The sequence below is a fragment of the Heliangelus exortis genome, chromosome 2 (assembly GCF_036169615.1).
Source record: "Heliangelus exortis chromosome 2, bHelExo1.hap1, whole genome shotgun sequence".
Lineage (NCBI taxonomy): Eukaryota > Metazoa > Chordata > Aves > Apodiformes > Trochilidae > Heliangelus > Heliangelus exortis.
In genome coordinates, this window is record NC_092423.1 from 28,563,688 (window position 1) to 28,586,915 (window position 23,228).

General features: G+C 38.9%; 1 protein-coding gene across 9 annotated transcripts in view; it reads right to left on the reverse strand.

The window, feature by feature from the left end:
- Positions 1–3,886: 3,886 nt before the first annotated feature.
- ETV1 (ETS variant transcription factor 1) overlaps positions 3,887–23,228 on the reverse strand; it is a 67,190-nt gene continuing 47,848 nt past the window's right edge. For 7 of the 9 annotated variants that reach the window (XM_071735347.1, XM_071735349.1, XM_071735348.1 and 4 more), the window contains 4 exons: positions 16,532–16,600; positions 13,314–13,483; positions 9,452–9,553; positions 3,887–6,877 (listed from right to left, as the gene is read on the reverse strand). In XM_071735347.1, the coding sequence (XP_071591448.1) occupies positions 6,656–6,877; positions 9,452–9,553; positions 13,314–13,483; positions 16,532–16,600 (563 nt within the window). In that variant the 3' untranslated portion in view covers positions 3,887–6,655. Of the gene's footprint in view, positions 6,878–9,451; positions 9,554–13,313; positions 13,484–16,531; positions 16,601–18,687; positions 18,689–18,872; positions 18,941–23,228 lie in introns of all 9 variants that reach the window. The other 2 variants (XM_071735354.1, XM_071735355.1) reach the window with 1 other exon arrangement.

Consider the following 23,228-nt stretch of genomic DNA (forward strand, 5'->3'; position numbering starts at 1 on the left):
GAATAATGTAACAAGTGTCCTGTGTATACACCACACTAGGAAGGCATAAGCATTACCAAAAACAGGCCACAGACTCTGTTAGCATAAAGCTACTTGGCTGCCTTCAAGGAAACCAAGCTGATTTATACCAACCCACAATCTGACCCATTGTCCTGTAAGGTATTCTTTTTTATTTTTTTATTAATTATAGTGGGACAATAAAGTCACTATGTTTACAACCCAGAACACTCTCTGTATATTCCAGTATCTTATTTGCTCTTTTAACAGCTACCAAACACTGCACAGATGGTTTCACTAAATTATCACCCATCACTCCAAAGTCAGTTCTGATATTCCTATCCACAGGGATACACTGCCAGGACCAAACATATCCCTGGTGCAGCTCTGTTAGCCTAACAGATTTGGCCCACTAACCACAAAGTGCACTGCCTCCAATTACCTTCTCTCTCTTGCTCTTATCTCAGTTTACTGACTCTGTACTTATCTTAGTCCTTTCCTTATCTAAAACACTGCAATCTTCCAGGTCCTCTAATGCAGCCCATGATTTGACTCCTGTTGTTCTCATCTAATATTATCATCCCTTTCTGTTTTACTTTCTCTCTTCCTTTTCCTGAAGCACTCCCACAAGCACTGGGGTCTTAAAAATCACTGCTGTTTACAGAATTTATTACTTTCCGTCATTTCTTATGATTCTCCTGCAGCATGTCTTTCAAATAATTATCCCTGTGATTTACTGTATCAGTCATACAACCTCCTTCTTCCTGTACTAATCAGCTCTGGATTAGCTAGTTAGTAGGGCCAGATTGCCCCCGACAGACTTTTTCCCAGCTCTGTGCCTCACCCAGGCATGCTGGGATCACGGTCCCTCTGGCTTTCTGTATGCACAGAGCTCCTCACCAGGTCTTCCAGGGCAGGCTCATCCCAGCCAGCGAGGCAGAAGCCCTGACTGCATATTTCAGCAAACATCTCAAGCTCTGAGGAGCTGGCATTTCTGCAAAAACACCTCCTTCTGCCTCTATTTAGGTCGTGTAGCCATATGCCACTCCCCATGCAAGGCTTTGACAGAAAGCCACCACAGAGAGCCCTTTGCAGCACATCTAAACCACTCAACTCTCTGTACCTCAGCTTCTATAGAATGCCACTGAACTAACGAAGGAGCACATTGTTCACTAAAATATCCTGGGTGAGTGAGAATTGGTTTCAACTATCTTCAGATAGATCGGCTGGGTCCTGTAATGGAGGGGAGGGGGAAAGAAAACAGTGAAAACACCTCCACTCTTTCCTTTTTAGCGCAGCAGCAAGCAACTGCCAAAGCCTGTGCTGTGCATTACACAGCATAAAATGCTATTTTGGACCACAACTATCTACCAAGTTACCTGGAGTGTGGAAAGAGATGCAAAGAGACATTTATTCTGAAATAAACGGAATTGTAACTACTTATAAACTAACACAAACACAAAACAACCAACTGATGGGCGTAACTACCTCTATAATGCAAATAAAAAGCATGGATATGAGCAGAAATGCCCCCAGAGCTTTGCAAGACAGAGTCACAGCTTAATAGATCCAAATGCTTGTAAACCCTGCATGTAACCCTTTTTGCAACCTTTAAACAGCACAGAGCTCATTTCCCAAAAAAAGCTCAGGCTATGCTGTGTACTTTTGAGGTCAATGCAGTGAAAGTATGGAATAAGGATAATACTGCAGCACTATTAAAGACATAATACATTTCCAGGACAACTAATACTACAGTTTTGGGGAACACAATGTATGGAATAACTTCTTGGAGCTTATTTACCCTTTCTGTTGGTGATTTGTTTTGTCATCTTCACACAAAAATAGTTCTTTGGGAAAATGTCAACAAGACTCTTCAGAGGCATTTTCAGACTATTACATAAGAAGATGGCACAGATATTTCCTTCCCACATAAATTAAATTGGTGTTCAAGAGGGAAACCAATATTTTGACCTGCTGAAGTAAAAGATGAAGTTAACTTTACCTGCCTACGCAGTCAGAAAAGCTGGGTGGCAAGGTACAGTGCTTTGCTGACGCATTCAGGTTTCTTACAGATCTGACAAGACATCCTCTGGTTAGTCTTGCAGTTTTAGATTCTACTGCCCCCAGCTTTCCATCCCCCTGCTCTGCCAGAGATTAACACTCCTGTAGCAGAAGCACTAGAGGACCGTGCACTGCAGTTTCTCTCTTCCATAACAGAAGAAGGTGGGCAGGGCTCAGCTATGCACTGCAGATGCTCCAGTTCTCAGCTTGGTACCTCAGCAAAATTCTGGGGACTTAGACCTGAAGTTTCTCAGGCACAAGCACCTGCTCTCTGCTATCACCTCGTTTCCAAGCAGAGTAGCCTCTAATAAAAATAAAAAACACACGTATGACCAAAACCAACCAACCAAACAAAACACACACACACACCCCCACAAAGAAAAAAACACAAAAAAACCCAAAAAGCAAATCCCAACCAACCAGTGAAAAGAACTGAGAAATTAGTCTCTTAGGCTCTTACAATTAGATCCAAGTGAGATATTTCAGAGTGATGATTCTTAGAATGCAAGATCCCACATTAAGACTCCCAAAGCATCTTTGAAGAAGATTATTTGGAAAAGTCCTCAGTGCTATTACTGTGAGCACTGAATAGGGCTATTCATGGGTGCTATTACCTGTAGCACAGGAATTGAAGCCAATGGTCTTCAGAGGAGAAAGTACAGCCATTAACAATTCAAAGACTTCCTCATAATACCTTTTGCACACATTGATCTATTTCCTGCTATTAAAAAACAAAGAAAAAACCACAAACAAGGCAAAAATACTTACTAGATTATATTCTCCTGTGGAGATGGACTTCCAGCCCAAACCAGTCAGATGTCAAGAATAGAACTCTAAACATAAATCCCTGGGGAACAGTCCCAAGCATCAGAGAATCCCAAACACAAAAAGTTTCTGAGCAAAGGGCTCTTTGCAGGGAATTACCGGAGAAAATTATCCTTAATGTATCCCAATATCCCCCAGTTACCACAGCAGTCAAGTGTAAGTAAAGCAGGCAGATTTGATCTGAGCTGATTTGATATGAAATTCATGCTTTCAGAGAACGTAACGTTACAATTTGCACCATGGTTGGGTGTGTGGGAAAGTTAGAATGGTGTGACCTTGAAGAGAAAAGGCTTAGGCTCTCTGCCATGGAAAGTCATATCCCTAAAGCAGAATTTTTTTGTTGCCCTAAATTTGTAATCCTAACTCTCTCAAATGGATTCTGAGGGGATCTGCCAAGTCCTTATCTAATTTCACCTCCGTTCAGCTACCAGTGCAACTGAACTGTCACAACAAAGGAAACCCGAGCACCTACAGCCACACCACAGTGTGTGGGGCTTGCAGAAACTCCTCTCAAATTCATTTCACACTGCACTGCTCTGAGCATCTAAAAGACACACAAGCAAACATGCACACACTAACCCCTCACCTAAAGCAGAGGTGAGAAGCCCTCCACTTGCGGCACAGCTTGAAAGCAAAACCAGAAAAACCCCAACCAACTAAATGAAAATGCAGCACTCCCACCGCAGCCCCAAACACCCAACACTCAAATTCAGTAGGGTATTAAAATGTCCTTTGAAAATGGGTAAGTGTTCTTAGAATCAACCTTTCTTTAAATTTACATGGACGATCCTCCTTTTTTTTGTCAGTCAAATACAATGTTTTGGCCATAACTCACACATATATATATACTCCTCACTTTTTTTTTTTTTTTTTGTTACATTTTGCAGAAAGCTATTAGAGGCACTGGAAATAGACCATCATCTCTTCTTCCAAAAGAAGAATCTTACTGCAGGGGCCTCTCCAGTCCAACTGGTTGGGAATCCAATACACAACAGTCTTGCTGAAATCAGCTGCCAGATTTATTATTCTACCTGAAAACCCCAAACGAAACAAAAAAAAAGAAAACCCCAAACAAACAAAAAAAGTGGAATAAAAACACTTTAAATAAACCTCTTAGGTACATTTTTAAAAGGGTTAATCAGTTCAGTGAAAGACTTTTTATATCTTCTGCTGAGAGATTATGTAATGTCGGTCTGATTGCTTGTTTTGTTCAGTGAGTCACTACCGTATACAGATATATATATATATATATATTTCTTCTTAAATATTATACATTTGATGCACTTTTTCCTGCCTTTTTTTTTCCTTTTTTGACTAACCCCCTTCCCAAATACCCACATCCTGCCACAGGCAAGAGGCGCTCCATGCTGACATTAAAGAACCAAAACCAATCCAAGGACTTTTCAAAGCATGTTTCATTTGAACCTTATTTCAATGAAAACCACATTTTTTTAAACAATCTTACTCAACCTTTTTCCTTTCTTGCTAATTCTGCAATTTTTAGACTTCTGATTCTAGGTTGAAAATTTAAGTGCCACTGAGACTTATGGATGACAGAAATACGTGACATGTTAAGGCATATACACATTCCATAAAATACGTTCTCTTATGGATCCACGTAAATTAAGTACCTGACCAAATGTTTTTTATGCACCTGTGGTTTCTAGTGACCACTACTTCTTTACTTTAGATTAATTGCATATTAAAATATTCATAGCCTAACTAGTATTTTAACTGAGAGGATGGAAAATTACCCCACCACCTAGGATTGTCTTTGAAATCCATCCATTATCATGAAAATTATTCTAGTTTATTTATGGTTATGTATTCACAGAAATCACAGAATATTAAGGGTTGGAAGGGACTGAGAGATCATTGAGTCCAACCCCCTGCCAGAGCAGGACCACCTAGTGTAGGTCACACAGGAACTTGTCCAGGTGGGTTTGAATGTCTTCAGAGAAGGAGACATTCATTTTCCTCCTGCTTCTTGGGAATACAGGAAAATTAGATGCTCCATGTAACACCTACTTAATTTTCACAGGGTAAAAAAAGAAATCAAGATTTTACCCCCTCTCCTCTCTTGTCAAACTAGGAAAGATTTTTCAGAAAAGGTGCTCGTAAATACTTAAAACTTTTGTGGTTTTGTCTGGGATTTTTTTTTTTCTTTTTTTTTTTTTTTCCTTTTTTTCCTTTCATACAGAATAGCATGTGTGGCTTCTGTTCACGATTACCACTCACAAAAATAAAACAATTTGAAAAAAGTAACAACAACCAAAGAAAAAAAACAAAAAACAAACCCTCAAAATTTAAATTGTCTTCCGAGCATATCTGATCACATTTACATTTAGTGTCCAAAACAAGTTGATTGGTAACATCAGTGCCAGCACTACAACGTCATACAGTGACTTCATGGTATTCTTTGACAGTTTTGTCTAAGTCTCTGTTCCACCAAAAATTACAAAAGGTTCTGCAGAGCTTTCCTTAGCAAGCTGAAGCTTACCAGTCATTTGTGGATGCGCGTAAAAGCTGCTTATAGCACAGCTATGGCGTAAGCTATTTTCTAAGCAATAAATGGTTCAAGTCATCTATTTTGTCCTGAAATGCTACCTGTAGTTACAGCATTGCTTATAAATGGTCATAGTAAATTCAGCATCAAAGAGAATATTACAGAAAAAGACAACAGCAGAAGCATTAGCATTATCTAGTATTTATATATGTTATCAACATAACACAGCAGTAAAAGGTTTAAATGCATATTAATGGGTACCGTGTCTAAAAATTACTAAAGTACCTATTTAGTGTATTGGATATTTTTCTCAAGGAGTGCTTGCTGTGTCTAAACAGCATAATTAGATATGTGACTTAGTACAGTTAATTCCTATTGATTAAATAACTTATTTATGTACCAAAGGAAATGGAAGGATACAAAATGTTTTCTCCCTCCCGATCATGATCCTGTATTTAATGCTGACATGACCATCAGAAAGCTTACCACATGTAATTACTACCCTCAAATGGATCCTGAAGGGTCCAAGCCATAGAAAGGGCCATATATGTTGAGCAACGTGGCACCAGATATGGCATATGGCTTGCAGTCTGAAGTCAGGGATTTTGCTTGGTCGTTATATTTACGGCCACTGTCACGATTTTTTTTTTTTTTTTTTTTTTAGAGGACATACCAAAAAAGAAATTTAAAATTTGAGAAATTTAAACAAAAGGGAAAACTCTAAAGATACCTGGTTGTTTTCAGAGGCAAGGTGCATGGTCTGCCACTGCAAGCTTCTAAATTAAATGCTGTGGTAGACGCTTTGCTTCTCTTTTATAACTGCAGAAAGACAATCAAAATGGCAAGAAACAAATGCCCTAGGCATGCTGTGCCGATATCAGCATCGAGTGGTTATTTTGCACAACGAGAATTAACTGTACTACGGATACCCAGAGAAAATGTACAATATCTTATGCCGATATGAAACAGAACAGACATGATATAGCTTTTTTTGTACTTAAAACCTGTATGTTCCCTTCCCAAACTTAAGTAAAAAGCAAACCCACCCTTACCCTCCTGTTACACAGAATAACGTTTAGGTTCCAACCCTCTCCTTTCAAATAAAGTGCGCTGTCCATGGCAGACCATAGGAGTAATGCAACAGGAAAAGCCCCTTTTAGTGTACTATTTAAAAAACAAACTGAAGTCGATTCAGCTTTCCTCTGGGTCTTGTGAAAGAGGAGAAGCCGAAGGGAGGGGAAAACATCCCCTTCACTGTCACTGTTGTTAATAGACATAGCCTTCGTTGTAGGGGTGGGTGTTGCAGCAGCCACCGTCCTGCATGTAGACCATGCTCTCATCAAAGTGGGACAGAGGCACCGTGTCCTCCTCATTGATGTGGCGCTCCATGTCAGTCTTCAGTAAGGGGCGTTGGTTGTCTGGAAAAGCCATGGAGAAAAGCGCTTCAGGGTCGCAAACAAACTTGTAGACGTATCTTTCTCCAGCCACCTGAGGACAGCAGAAGAGAGAAAAAGGGGCAGTGTGAGGCCTTGGGGTTTTGCAGCTCCAAGCTCAACAGTCTCGTGAAGAACTCACCTTTGTTACGCAATTAATAACGTGGCAGCAGAACTGGTAAGGCAACGACCTAGCAAAGACAACAGGGATCTGCAGAAGCAGAATGCTCTTGATTTTGCCAGATGTGATATCCTGTTGGAAGGTGGACTAGGTATTCTACTTCTAAGCATTTATTTGTGATTGTCTCCTATACTTAACTGCAACTGGAACTGCTCTGATTGGAAAATGTAAACAGACTGTCACTACAGTGGCAAAATAAAATTACTAAGCCCAACATTCTGTGTGCGAAGTGGAAAAAAAAAGTCACATTGAACGATAGGGATCTGGATTTCACTTTACGCAGATTGATTCATACTGAAGTATAAAAGCACTTAGTTATAGTGCAGACTGATTGCACAGGGACAGCGCAAGCAAATACGTAGGCTAATATGTACTTAGCAATTGCTCATGCAAAGCTGGGACATTTGGATTTGCTTATGGAGGGGCACTTTGTCCAAAGCTCCTGAAGTTTTCCCTTGTTCAAAAATAACACAATGTCTGTGCTTTATTTTCCTAAAATCTCAAGAACAATGCAATACAGTATTATTGTCTTATTCTTAAAAAAGAAAAGAAAACATAGTGCCTTCTCAAGCATATTAAAGAATAATGTTTAAGAATATGAACCATGTTGCAAATTCACAGTTTATTAAAATTATTTTCAACTAACGATCTTATTGTCTGCTTCTTGCAACTCCATATAGCACAGCATTGTCAATGAGTAAATGAAGGTGGCAAAAGCATTGCAAACTTAATTATATTCTGATGGGGTGTACAATAGTTCATAGCACCTCCTTAAATTTTCAGCTTATTTATTCTACAAATAATGTAAAGTTTTGGTAGAGGGTATATATAGAGTATAATTTTTTTCATCAAATTAATACCAGCAAGTTTGACAGACTGAAGGATGGATGCAGAAACTGGGTATTTGAATAACCTGTTATCATTGATTAACTTGAAAAAAAAAAGGGGGGGGGGAAATGTGCATACCAAGCTTATAGTAAGGAAACCTGCTATGAAACCACAACCACCATTAGTTTTTAACATACACTAACTGGCCAGATTCAGGGTGATCCCAGGGCAAACCTCAAACACTGCTGTCAGAAAGATAAGCATCCAAACTAGCTTTTAAAACGTGTGTTAAATACATTCCTGTAAATAATGAAGTAGTAGTTTAAGAGGTAGCAAGCAAGCTGTCAGAAGTACTTGTAAACTTCCCATATTAAATGGATGCGTGGGCTGGGCAGCATTATCAGCCTTATCAGTGGCATTCCCATCGCCACATTTTCACCTAGTTTTACTCTCTTAACTACTTGCTGTTGCCTTTGTGCTGCCTTTGAACTGTGCTGATACCACTGCCTGAGCAGCTGAGCTGTAACCTGCAATGAGGAAACTCCTCTGCCTGAAGCACTACCCAGCAGAACCAAGGGATCTGATTCTCCCCAACCGGGCCCAGCCTCCAGTCCTCGGTTCTGTGACCCACACAAATGGGTGAGACACTGAGCTACTGAAGCACCATAACCATGACTAGCTCAGACTGGTGTCCCAGTTGACTACTGGACAGTGAAAAAGGAGAGCACTACAAAAATCCCACAATCAAGGCAAAAGAACTTGTAACAGGCAACTCCAAACCACGACTTCACAAAGCCTACTGGAAAAGTTGGCCTGTAACTTGAGCCAAGAATATTGTTTCCATTCATGGACTTGGAAACTGGCAGGTTAAAACATGTTAGTCATCGTAGGTCACAAAACTAACGTAAAAAGATACAGAACAAGTTTTACAGCACAAGGTGTTCATTACTATCTTTGATCACACCTGCCAGTTTTGTAGGATGCAGCAGCCAGGTCTCCCCTATTGATTTCCCAGTGAATGTAGAGAGTACTACATATCAAGATTTTAAAAGATACATGTAAATCAGCAATCAGGATAGTAGAAGGATGGGTTGAATACTGTCAGCAAGATCAGACTGTTATACATAAATTATTGTTAAATATTTCTCATAATTCAGCCCAATATAAAATATTAAATTCCACTTTAAAATGGTATTATTACAACACTATTGGTAAAATATTAAAGTATTTGGTATGTTAATAGGTATCATTTTTCTCCTCTATCTAGAACTCACCACAGTACCCAAGTGCTGGCTAGCTAATTTAGATCTGCAAAACATTATTCATACCACACTCTACTGTTTGCCTTTCCCAGATGCGAGGAAGCTCTTTTGAATATTTTTGAATGTTAACTCTTTCCCTATAATCATGACGTGCATTATGTGAACTAAAACCACAGACATTTTTTACATAGGAAAAAAATCCTGATGCATATACTGGACCTGGTAGGTGAAAAAGCTTAGTGTTTGCCTAAATAGATGAAAAACATAACTAAGCAATGCACTTCCAAGTACTCCTCATAAACTGACTTACGGATCAACACACAAAACTGGTGAATTTAATGCAAAATCAGCTACTCACCTTTTGCATTATTCCCTTTTCATAATAATAGCGAAGTGATCGGCTAAGTTTATCATAGTTCATAGCTGGCCTATTTTTCTGAATCCCCCAGCGACGTGCCACCTGCCACAAAAATGGATTAGCATTGATTTGTTAAATGCATTTAACAAGCAGATCTCATAATCAGATACTTTATTTGAGGATAGAGGAGGGGGAATCCTGCAGGCGGAATACATAAACACAAGATAAAAGGTTGGCATGACCTGAATTTCTCATGTACTACAATGATTTTTAATTGGACCCTGAGTAAGCCATTAAAGTTGAAGCAGACTTATTTGTTGTGGAGAAGTTGGAGGTGGGACTTTTTGTTTGTTTTTAATGAAGAAAACCAAAGAAAAAGTAAAGAGATGACAGACGAAAACATTTATGAAGTTTCACCAGAGAACTTTCTTGGCAGGTAAAAACTTTTCTTTAGTTTGATACTGTGGATAACTGTACTATTTCTGTGTTCTCTTTGCTGTCAGAACACTAAGCACACATGCATACACACTTAGTTCATGAACTAATACAAACTGCACTTGGCATGACAGTGATGTTGAGATTATGAGGAGATACAAGTCAAAAGCCAACTCCCGGTCTTAAAAATTATTTTAGCAAAGAAAATGGTTTATCAGAGAAGGCAGGATAATAGTTTGGAAGAACTATATGGTAGCATGAAGGATGAGACAGAAATTTCATAGTTGCTGTTGTGTGATTTCCCTTAAAAATAATAATAAAAAGCAAGTAACTCATGAAGCTATTCTGTAGAGAATAATACACCCTCTACTCTGACTTATGATTCCTACTTGCCTTTACACTTCCTGTTTTATTGTCAAAGGTAGTTCTGGACAAAGAGACTTTTTGTTTAAAGAGCTTAACTGCTTATTCCCCCATCTGAAATTATAATTGGCTGTTGGTGACATTTCAATTACTGGCTGTACAAATGAATATCATGTCACCAGAGGCAAAAAAAGTCAGAGCTGATAAACTCTTCAAAGTACTTGTTTCTGATATGCATATGCATCCAGTTCTAGAAAAAGAAGCCAGTAGCCAAGCAGCTTCTCTGCACACTGCCGTACATAACTTTCCCGTAGGTTTCTGGAGCCTTTTGATGCAACCCATAGAGGACATACAGCACTGAGAATTGAAGGAGTCTGACTAAATAACAACAGCAAAAACCAAGACTTCAATAGTCATGTCAACAATAATTTTTAATTTTTTTTTTTTAAAGCATTACTTCCTTCCAGTGGAGCAGCTTTTCAGGCTTATGGAAATTACCATGGCTCTGCTAACTTCAGCTATGCTATAGATGTATTGAAACACACCTCCAAATCATGCCATTATTCCAGCTGCAGATCTGCCCCAGATGTGTAATTTTGATTTGCCTATTAATCTTTATAACAAATGCCTACATGAATCTTTGTTTATTCTTGCCAACTCTTTTCTGCATTAATCAGAGTCCTAAAAGTCCCCAACATAATATGCTTGCATAATAAGTAAATACACTGCAAAGGTGACTACAACAAAGTAATGGCTGAGAATATACTAATGGTCTGGTAAGCATTCCTAAATAAGCAAGCAGGTCCAGAAATTATCTTGGTAAGTCAGTCTTCTTGTCCCTGAACTACACAGCACTTACGAAATTTTACTTTGAGAAAGGGATTTAGGCTTCCAGCCTCCCATCCTACCTTCCTGCTGAAGGCTGCTGCCCCTGTGACAAGCCAGCAGAAATAGACCTATGCCCAATTCTTTGCCTCCACAGTTCACAGTTACCTACTTTCTGAATCAACTATGGTGCTCAAGGAGCCTATACATATTCATTTTTGTTGTCACCTTTTCTACAAGTGCATAAACCTCCAGAAAGGTGTGGGATGGAAAGGTCACTTTACTGACATCCTAACCGACCACAGCTGAACCAACAAGCTCTTTGACTTCCATTCAATTTACACTTGGCAACCAACAGAAGTGTGCAACTTCCCCATTCTTATTTTAATCAACAGTTTCTCTCAGATCCATGACATTCATATGCAACGTAGGATCCTTTGTACTCCTCAAGAGCACACAGGAGTGAGACAAGTTTCAAACAGCTTGCCACCTCCAGATCTGGGAGGTAGTGCTGCTCAAAAGCAGAAAGCAAGTGCTACAAATTCAGAGAAGCAGATGATCTGGTTAACCTAAATCAGAATATCCAGTTATTCAGAGAATTCAGAGAAGCAGATGATCTGGTTAACCTAAATTAGAATATCCAGTTATTCAGAGAATTACACAATAAGAAAATCTTAGGATTTTGTTTCACTACTTTCCCCTACCTTAGCTACCTGAGTCTATAAAGATTTTGCACCATCTGTTGAGAACTATTTTTTAATAAATCTCTTTATCTTGAAAAACTTAGCTTAAGTTGACATACTTTAAAGAGAAGACAACACTAAGAGGGTAAAAAACATTGGGACTGGGACAGGGGGAAAGATTGGATACCTTAATCACCAAATCAAACAAAAGCCTTTCTGAAGATTTTACTCAGTTCTGGGCATAGCCTGGTAAGGCTGCAGACTTGCCAGCAAAGTTTCATTCTCAGATTGACTAAAATGGTTCTGTGGTCAAATCCTCAAAGGCACAATGCCCAGATCTGCCACGGTGACTATCAACTAGTGGGGGATGTGGAGGATGCTTGAACAAACCAGCACATGTGCCAGCACTTGGGTTCTGGCAGCTACCTGCCCCTCAGCCAGACCATGTCAGGGAGGAAAGGGACATCAGTCCTGTCACCATCCCCAACTACTCTATCATTCCTTTAGGGCTGTTGGCAGACCACAGAACTTAAATGCAAGAAAGCTTTCAGACTGCTTATGACAGCAGATGGATGGCAAACAGCAGAAATAGCTGGTGGAATGCAGAAGCAGCTTTACACAGCTGAACTTTCCTACTCAGCTCTAACTCAGAGGACTGTGATGGAAAATTTTCTGCTGGCTCCTCTATAATTCAACTCTGTCCAGGAGGCAGAAAAGTTCACCGTAATGATACTGCTTTTTGAAAACCCTAATCAAGTCACTCACATTGCTATTACAATAAAAATAATGCATATTATATTTTCCAGCAATTTTTATGACTGTTTAGAACACAGGAGAGAATTTTTAATGTTATCTAGTTTACAGAATAAAATGTTCAATTTATTCCTATTTGTCACACAAGTGAACTAAGTATGCTTCAGCAGATGTTCACAAATACAAGTAATATTATCTACCCTATGAGTCCTTCCAAGATCTGTGCATGTGCAATGTTTGCAAACCTAGGACCTTAGTGTACACTAAACAATCTAACAATACAGATAAGCAGGAAGACTCTGAAGAAGACTCTAGAAAGAGGAGGGTTTATAGAATTTTGATGGGATATTATTGCCTAACAAGCTTAATCTCTTCATTTGCCATCAGACTTAGGATCTTTACAGCCTAAAACTTTCCAGTTCCCACATCTTCACATTGAAGAATGTTTGGTGTTAGAAGACTATTCAGGCTCAAGTTTTCAAAGGATTTTGGAACACAGCTCTGTCCAAGAAGATCCACAGCTCTATCGCCAGTTTTCAAAAATCTGGGCCCCAGAATTAATGCTGAGTATTTTGTAACTTAGTACTTGAATTTTTTTTTTAATTATTTTGTGTCACTAGGAAATTAGGTCTATGCTTAACCACTACCCTAACTTAAGCATGTCCCCTTGCCAGTCCTTTCTGTCACCCTCCTAAAGTGCTACTGCAGCCAAATACTGAAGGAAAAAGAGGTCTGTATCCAAAGGAGCTCTATTAAGTTTGCAGGATGGAGCAATTGGTGTTTGGGCACACTGTTTAACACACCTCCTCTGGCTCGATCAGCTTGAATTCCATGCCTCGGCCAGTCCACGCGATGAAATGAGAGTTTGATGGGTCATCAAGCAGAGCTACCAAGAACTGCCACAGCTGAAGTGAGCCTCGACGTTGGTATGTGGGTCCCTCACGGTACATGCCCGGCTCCTGTTTGACGTCACCTGCACAGAAGAGCAACAACATTAAAGTGAGCAATGCACAATAAGTACCAGCCCTCAGTGTGTCTGATAAACTGGCAAAGCAATCTCTAGGGTTAATAAAACAGAGATAAATATTTCATACTACCTAGCCACCCACAAAAGCAACATTCTCCTGCCTGCTGTTAATTGTAAACACTCTTGCAATAACATAAATATACTACAAAGTGCCTAAATTCAGTCCTGACTTATAGAAGTCTCCCTAAGCCTATCCCCATTTATTTCTGAGAGATGCAAATCTCACTTGCAAACCATTTTGCAATATTTTCAATCTGAAAGAGCATGAACTATTTTTGTAAGCAACTCTGATGTATGAAGTACTGTGTTTCTATACTACACTTTGCACAAACCCTAGTTTTGGAGATGCAACATATGCTTCAGTAAGCTGCAAAACCCTATTGAGCCAAACTTCTTTTGCATGCAAATGCTTCTAAGGAAAATTTGACAAAGTATTTGACTTGGACTTAAGCAGCATGTGCTTTATGTATAGGTATGCAAATCCTGCAGATACGTGAGTTCCTCTGTGGCATACTGGAATTGCATATAAGCATATATTACTTTTACTCATATCTACATATTAGATTAGTATTCCCCAGTAAAAGCAGCAAGGTAATTTTTCTAAAATTTCTAATCCAGAGGAAGCTTTTGACAAAACACCAATAGTATTTGGCTAATTAGCTGTTTCACAAACTGACAATGAAAGACCATTCAGCTACATCCATACTGTGTTTCCACTGTTTTTAAATCATAATACTTCTAAATAACTCATGCAAACAACAACAGCTGAAGGGACTGATGCTGAAGCTGAGAATATTTTTTGCTGCACACAATGAGAGCAATCTTTGATAAAGATTAATCTGCTAAAGATTAAATTATCTGTGATAAAGATAAATCTGCTAAAACTCATTTCAACTACCAGAACAGCAATACTCCCCAGTAAGTATTGTGACCTGCTTAATACAGCCAGGACTTTATATTCAACCACAACATTAGGATGCTCTGATGGCCATTACAGAACAGCTTTGTGTAGTGAAAGTAAAAATAATAATATTAAAAATGGAGCACTTCCTTCTGTAATCAGGAAAGAAAATTGAGTCAATAGCTGTGGAAAACAAATAAATCAACACAAAGCTTTTTGGTTTATGTGAGGTTCAAGTTCCAGTCCTGAAAGGCTGTCTTATTCAAGGACAGGATTTTTCTTTTAATGATAGCTGAGCTATGCACAAATAGCAAGTGCAGTATCACAGAGGATCAGATTCTCTGCCTGCGCCGATCTTTGATTTCAAGCAAAGCAGCTGAGAATCTACTTCTGAAACATCAAGACCGGCCCTCAGTTTATCCCATTTTTGCTTTACTGGACAAAACACGATGACACATCTGCTATTTTTTCCTCAAAAGTCATAATGCTACAAGTATAAACCACCTATTTGGATCACAACATCCATCTTCTAGAGTACAAGGTGTTCTCTCAATGGACAGTCATAGAAGCTAGCAGCAGACAGCTTGCTTTGCAAGCATATAAATACTTCCAAACATTTACTTCTTTTGCTTTATTTGTATTACTTTTCCATTTTTATTCCCTTTCCTGTACAAAATCCAAACAAACAAAAAGGATTTAAGAGAAAAACAGACAGCCACTACTCATGAAGGGTTTTAATTCCTGGTAGTCTGATCCCACTCCCATAAGTGTGAATATGAATTTGCTGTTGGTACTGGAAACAGATCAAGACCACCATCATTTTGGGGGAAGAAAGGAAGAAAAAAACCAAACATGACTTGCATTAAGAAGGGGAAAAAAAGAAAAAAAGAAAGAAAAAAAATTATGCATTCAAAAGCCAGGGCATAAAGTAGACTCTAAAAATCACTCTTTCAGTCAATGTTTCAATCCAGTGACAATGCAATATTGGATTGCCTAATCTTCTGTTACGTCTAATATTATTTTTCAATCTTTATTTACTTCTTGCTGCTCCTCTTTCATTTTAGTGTCTCCCATCCTTCAGCAAACACCACACATGCTGCGAGACACACAGAAGTTTTGCAATCTATACAAGTGATTCTCAGGGGAAAACAAACAAAACAAAGGAGAAAAACCCCAAGAGTTCTCCAGCTGTACTTTTAACATGGTTGGAGAGCTGTTCACAAGTTTATCAGAAAGTATCTAACATTTCCTGCTAAAATAAATAAAGCTGAACATACATACACTAACACAAAGAAGACATTCTAGCAAATTTAAGTAATTGGTCTCCAAATTACTTCCCAAAGTTGCAGACTAACAGAGTCGGTGACAAGAAATACTGAGTCCACCAACTTTGTCCATAATGAAATAAATCTGAAATCAACCGAATTACACCAGGAAACTGATTTTACGTCAGAGTAACTGAGGATAATTTGGACCATTTATTTTAATTGACCTCAGAAGCCCTCCTTAAAAAGAAAACAAACTGTTGTAATGGGTAACATTGTGAAAAGATCATTGATTAGTTATCAATCCTGCTGAAAAATAAACTACCAGTACAACTTGCAAACACACTGAACACAAACATAAAAATGCCCCCTATACCCTCTCTCCCTGCTTGCTATTCATCACTTCACAGACAACACAACAAGAGGCTTAATCCTCGGTAATACCAAAGCTGCTTCTTTCTCCACCATATTGTTAATTATAAGAACAATCTTCATTAAATCTCAAACAACAAGCAGTATGTGATCATCCGTGCAATGGAAATCCTCCTATTACTTTCTCAACAGTACAGGAATTGAGTTCTTCTGCCACAACTCTGGATACAGAATCTTTCTCTGGCAAAAGTCAAATGAGACCCTATTGAAAAGGACACTTTGGTTTCAAGAGACAAAGGTCAGCTTTGGTTGGACGCACGGCAAATGATGTGTTAAGGAATCCTAAATTGGAACGTTACTGAGGTTTTTTGATCAGCAACAGAGAAAAAGTCCCTCAGCTCTTCCTTTTTTCATCTCCCCACACAGGAAAACGAGAGAGAGATGTGTCATACATACCATCAAATTTCTCTGGAACAACACAAGTGTCATCATAAAACTGCCTAGGTCCCTTTTCATACATACAGCCTGTAAGTTAAAAAGAGAGAGGTGTTTATATAAAAGATGCATGGAGAAAGAAGAGATCATAGGCTTAATGCCAGAGGGAACACTAAGTCATAGAGGAATCAGATTAATATCCCACATCCTTTACACACAGCCCAATCGCAACATTTTGGCCTCAGTACAGGGGTGTTTAATTAATGTGTGCATTCCCAGAAGACTGTTAATCTCCACCTGCAAAAATGAAAAAGCACCCATTTTTCCCTATGATTTATTCCAAAATGTTTGTCTCATTTCCTGTTTGAACTAGCATGGCTTTGACTTTTAACCATTTGTTCCTAGAGTCTTCTCCCTAGATAGGTAGGTTCCTCCTCACAGAAATCAACCCTCAATTAAGATCATTCTATAAAATTTAATTTTTGTTGCTAAAAGACACTCTCTTCAATCCAGCATTCCATTTAGCACTCCTTTCATGCTCCTTTCCAGTATTATTTTTATGTTTTTCATAACCAGAATTGTATTGCATTCCCCTCTTGGCCTTACCAAATGCTACTTAGTGAGACAAAACATCTCCTCCTCTCCTGCCTCCCTCTGGCCCTCCTTTTGACTGTGCAAATATTGCAGAAGACCTTTTTGCCATATGGTTGCAATGTTTAGTTGGGCTGGTTTCCCACTGAAGCCTAGGAGGAGGCCCATCTCAAAATCATTTTTTCCAACATAGTGTTTCCTGGTTCCATAGGCCTGGTCTACATTCAGCATATTAAAAAAGCATTTTGTTTAATGTGGCCAGATTACCAAACAACTCAAACCACTTTGTGTAACTGCCCTGTCCTGCCTGTTATTTACCACTCTGCCTGTCTTTGTGCCATGAAGTTATCTATTAACTTTGTGCCATATCTTTACAGAAAAAGTTGAATAGCAACACTCCTGATATCAATTCCTACAGAACTATAATAGGAACAATCCATTCAGAGATGACTGCCCAGTGACAGCCACTTTTAGATCTGTCAACTGGCCAGGTCTTAATGTATTTAATGTGTACTTTATCGATATTGCTTTGTGCTAACTTCTTAATCAGAATGTAACACAGTGGCAAAGTGAATGCCATAAAAAGAGTAACTATCCAGTACAAGTATCTTTATCAATCAAACTTTTAATCTCAGCAAAGAACAGAATCAGATTTGACATGACCTTTATTCCATAAAATCATGTTGACTGATTTCCAAATACAGAAAACAAATATTTGTCCAAAATCACTGCTTTTTCCACATCATTCATAAAAATTTTACCACCTCCCAAGTACTTACAAGTGCATAACATGGCTAAGATTGTTTTACCCCTTTCTGTGCTGTGATGAAAACTCAAATCTGTTGACCTTAGCCCTGCAGTTTGTGGGCTTTTCACTGATGTCTTTTATCTCCCTTTTATCAAGCTTCTATATTTCATATAACTTCATATACCAAGACTGTTATATTTCCATCTCCTCCTTCACCCTCCTTGTTAAACACTACATTTTATTTCTATTTTCTGCCTTTATTCGACTCCAGAAGTACTTGGGCTTTTAGCCAGATTTGTTATCTTTCCAGTCGTGTCTTTTCACTAGTAAGTTAACTCTTACTATAAAACTTTGATTCATACATATTTGTGAAATTTGATCCCTGGAAGAAAAAAACCACATAAATCCTAAACAAACAAAAAAACCCACCATATATTGACAAAAAATTAATGAATTTTTGTTGGCCTTATTTATAATCAAGTGCTTTTGCCCAGCATCATTAATTTTGACCTAAGCTCTTGATCTAAGCTCTGCCCTACCAAGTCCCTAGGAGTTTTGGTAGGCATCACATGATTGTGCCATTTGGGCCTAAGCAGCACCAAACCATTACAGAAATCATAACAGAACGAAAAAGACAAACACTTCAAACACCTTCACTGAATTTGAAGTATAAAATGGATTCCTTAACAACTGAGCCTGTCACACCGAGGGTCTGGAAAACATCACTTGAGTAGGATGGATGAAATGTACACATTTTTAAGCATCTCTCCCTTTCAACTGCCAGAGGTCTTGAAAAGCACGAGTAAAGTCCTAATAAAACTGCTCCTATCCTGATCACCCTGTGGCATTAAAAGAAGCTAAAAAACCCCTAGTGCATCAGAAACTCAAGACTGGGAAGGGAGGAAAGATGACGTGAATCTTCCCAGCAGCAGAATTAAACCAGTGAACCCCAAATCCCTCCAAGGCTTTTTAATTTTTTTACAGTTCTCTCGTACAAAAGCAACACATAATATAAAACTTAACTTCTGTTCTGTTCGGGTGAGCCAGGAAGCCTTCTTGCCTCATGTAAATGGAATGGCAGCTAGGCACTTCTGAAAGAAAAGACGACAATGGTAGTCAAAAGACTGTCTGGAATTAAAGGCGTGCAGGTTACCAGCTAGACAGGCTGCAAGCAGATCAGCAACAAAAAGGATGCAAGTTACAGTGACGGGGAACCTGTCATCACACAGTTAGCATTTCAGAGCAGCAGGCACAAGGCACAGCAAAGGAGAAAACCATGTGAGGATCATAGATCCTATCTAACATAGGCTTTTGAACTCAAACCCTTACAGGTAATCAGCTTTGCTGAAAGCTGATTCCCACAAGAATTACAATTCAGACCAATCACAGACCAAACAATCCACACAAGACAGTATAAATATTTTAAGCCTCATGCTTGTATATTTAACTTTAAAAATGTTAGGTCCAATTGGTTACAAACAATTACACAGAAAAGCCTGTCAATCACACTTGAGACTTATAAACTCTACATCAAATAAAAGGAATATCAGGGTGATTTTAGGGTAGGATATTGCTTTTAGACTCTGGTAAAGGATTTGAAGAGTTAATGGTATTTTCTGTGATTGCGAAGTATTTAATCTTGGAATTCAGAAGCAACAATTTCACCCTCTACTTGTATATTTTTAAACAAAAAAAAAAGGCATACCTAAAAAAAAAAAATACTTAGTGCACACATTGCATACATAAAGACATTTATTTGCCATCCCCCACCTCTACTCAAGTCTGTAAGAATGACAAAAAACAAAGAGAACTAATGAGAATGGTGTTTTTTAAATGTCTTCTTATTTTTTCCCCCATGTCTCGCACTGACCCCAAGTAGCCACATCCTGTGCACAGGGCGTTGCAAACAGAAATACAGCATAAATGTTTGCTATTCTAGACCATGTTTAACTCACTTCTTGGATATCAAAAGTCTTGCCTAACAAGTCTATTTGGTCTTGTGATAAACTCCTACCCCTAAGCTATGCAATCTGTTACCAGCTTGTAGCTTGTAACTCTTTAAGAGATGCAAACAGAGGTCGAAAGAGCAGACATTATTTTTCCAACACTGCCTACAGACTCTTTCAGACCGTGATTCCAAATTTCACTGTTCACTGACTAGTGATGAGTATCAAAGATCTGGCAGGATAAGAAAATGAGGTTTTACACTGACTTCACAAAACAAGTGAAACACAGGGCAGTAATAATAAGTTTCCTCTAACAGCCCGCAGTCTCTCTCACACATCTGTGCCAAACTCTTCATTACTTTCTCTCTCAATGAAACGCTCTGTGCCTGCCTGCTCAGGCCTCGAGAATCTCTGAAGTCTCAGGCAGCTATTCTGAGCAACCACAGGAATCAGTGACTCAGTGATCACCCGAGTCAAGTAGAACTCTGTAGAATAGAAGTCAAGGCTACAAGCAGTGGTTCACCTGAAAGGAATCATTCATGTTAGCAAGTAGATTGAGTTTTAAGGAGAATGGAAAAATCTACGTTTAAAAAAAAACAAAAAAAAAAAAAAAAAAAAAGAGGAAGTTGAAGAACTGAAACAGATGCTATTTTCTATTTTAGGTAAAAATTCACTGGTGTTGGCAGCAAAACCCTTTTTGACTCATGAACTCCACTCCTGCAAAGTAATACAGCAGAGTATACAGAATAAAAAATTATGCACACATCCAAGAAGTTGTGTGCTTAGCCAGTTTGGGGTTTCATCTCCCATGCTCCTAAGTCATTTATAATTAACATCTGGAGTCTTTTTTAAGGCAAGCATTGTTTGTACCAACATTACTTCATCTTCTGGTTAGCTTGTGCTTAAACAGTCCACAGAGGACCAAAAAAATACAGCAAGGAAGAGTTTATTTCTCGTAAAGTAACTAGAGTCTTGTTATCCTAAAGTGCTATCAGTTAATTTATGACTATCAGAGTGGGTCAGACTCTAATCAAATTGTAGAAACATTTCCAAAGTGATTATTCAATCAAATGACTAACACGGTTAATTAGGAGCCATAAACATTGCTCTGAAGTTCATCAAAGTAATGACTTGCCCAGAAAAATTACTGCTAATTAAATTGCCTGCTGCTTTCATTTCTACCTTATCTAATAAAAAGTCCAACCAATGAAATTTAGCATTGCAGTTTTAAATTGTACTAAATGCTTGACTAAGACCCAGAAGTATTTTTACTAGCTAAGCAGAGCTACTTCAAAAGAAAACATTTCAGTGAAGAAATTAGAGCAATTACATGTTTTTTTCTCCTTAAAGCATTGTTTAAAGACAACAAATAAGACAGCATTAAGCATAAAATACTTTCAGGGAAGGATCCAAGTGTTTGAGGTGACTGATTCTATCACCTTTTAGCAGTTTTCAGTCTGATGAAAAATGTGCATGGATTTAGGATTCGTAGCAAGGTATTTCAGACTTCTAATGAATACACATTGTAAAGTTATATTATCTCAAGAATAAGAAAGTCCTGTCATCTCAAAACAATGAATATGTTAGTTGAAAACCATATTTTTCAAGTTGTTATTTTAAAACTGCGTATGATCTAAACATTGCAAAAATGTCTTCTTACCTGGGAATATCATGGGAAAATACTGGAAATAAGCTGTGCTTTGCCTTAATCAAACTGTATCAAGGAAGAAAAAGCGCAAAAAGGCTTCCTCAAGACAAGAAAAATCTGCTACTGAATTTAGCAGTCATAGGTTCTAGGTTGAGGAGGACACCTGAGTGGTACTTTGGTAAGGATGTATTTTGTATTATTTACAAAGCAGAATTTAAAGTGTTAGGTTGTCTCAGCCCTGTGTAACTTAAAGTGGGCGAAGAATCCTTAACTTCTCTTTTCCGATTGTTTTTCAGAAATAAGGACCAGGTTTCAGGCACAGGATCATAAAGCATGCAGAAACAAACAATTTCAGCCTGTGTCCCTCGTCAGGTGAGATATGGGGAAGATGAAGCTTCTGCAGGCCACAGGATGAAATAACTCTTCTGGATGAAACAGAGCAAAGCAGGAACTGGAAACCTGAACCAAGACTCATTCTTCAGCCTTTCCTGTGGTTCTGGCCTTACACAGACTTTCTATCTAAGGACACGTTGTTACATTACACTCTAACTCTGAATTACCTTTTAGTTCACTTTATCAACACCATCTGAAGATTCAGAGGCCCAGGGCACTGCCCGTGTGTCTGTGACAAAGCCCAGTGCAATGCAGAGGGACTTCATTATATATGTGCACAGAGAGGGAGAGATGGGAGACTGTTGGTTAGCAGGTGCATCCAGTCTGAAACAGGCTGGGAGAATAAGTTGAGCTACTTGCCTGGCCTTGCTCTCTGTGTGGCTGCTGAGGTGAATGATGATGATGGTGATGAGCAGCTGCCTTCAGAACCAAGCCTGTTTACAAGTCACTGAATTATGGAATCACAGAATCATTGGAAAAGACCATCAAGTCATCAGGTTCAGCAATTAACCTGCCAACTCCACCACTAAACCATGTCTATAAGCACCACATCTACACATCTTTTAAATAACCTCAGGGATGGTGACTCAGCCACTTCTCTGTGCAGTCTTTCCAATGCTTGACAAGCCTCTCAGTAAAGAGGTTTTTTTTCTAATATACAATCTAAACCTTCCCTGGCACAACTTGAGGCCATTTCCTCATCTTATTGCTTTAGAGAAGAGACCAACATGCACCTTGCTACATCCTCCTTTCAAGCAGTTGTAGAGAGAAATAAGCCTCAGCCTCCTTTTCTCCAGGTTAAACAACCCAAGTTTTCTCAGACACTTCTTGCAAGACTTGTTCTCCAGACCCTTCACCAGCTTGTTTGACCTTTTCTGAACTCACTCCAGCACCTCAATGTCCTTGTAGTGAGAGGCTGAACACAGTATTCAAGGTACGACCTCACCGGTGCCAAGTACAGGGGGACAATCACTGTCCTAGTCTTGCTGGCCACACTATTTCGGATACAAGCCAGGATGCTGCTGGCCTTCTTGGCCACCTGGGCACAATACTGGGTCACATGCAGTTGGCTATCAACCAATTGCCACACAGGAACTTTTCCACCAGGCAGCTTTCCAGCCACTACTCTCAAGTGTTGTATGGGGATGGTATGACCCAAATGCAGGACCTGACCCTTCACCCCAATGGGCCACATGTAATTGTCCTCAGCCTATCAATCCAGTCACTCAAATTCATCTCAAAGTCACTCGAATTCAAAAACACTTCAACGCATACATGAAACTTGCCTTCTTCCATATAGACATAAACGTGATTACACTAAAACTGGAACTTTCCTACTGTTTGCTTGCCTACTTTTCTAATTTGTACTTTATTACTAAGTCACATTCAGAA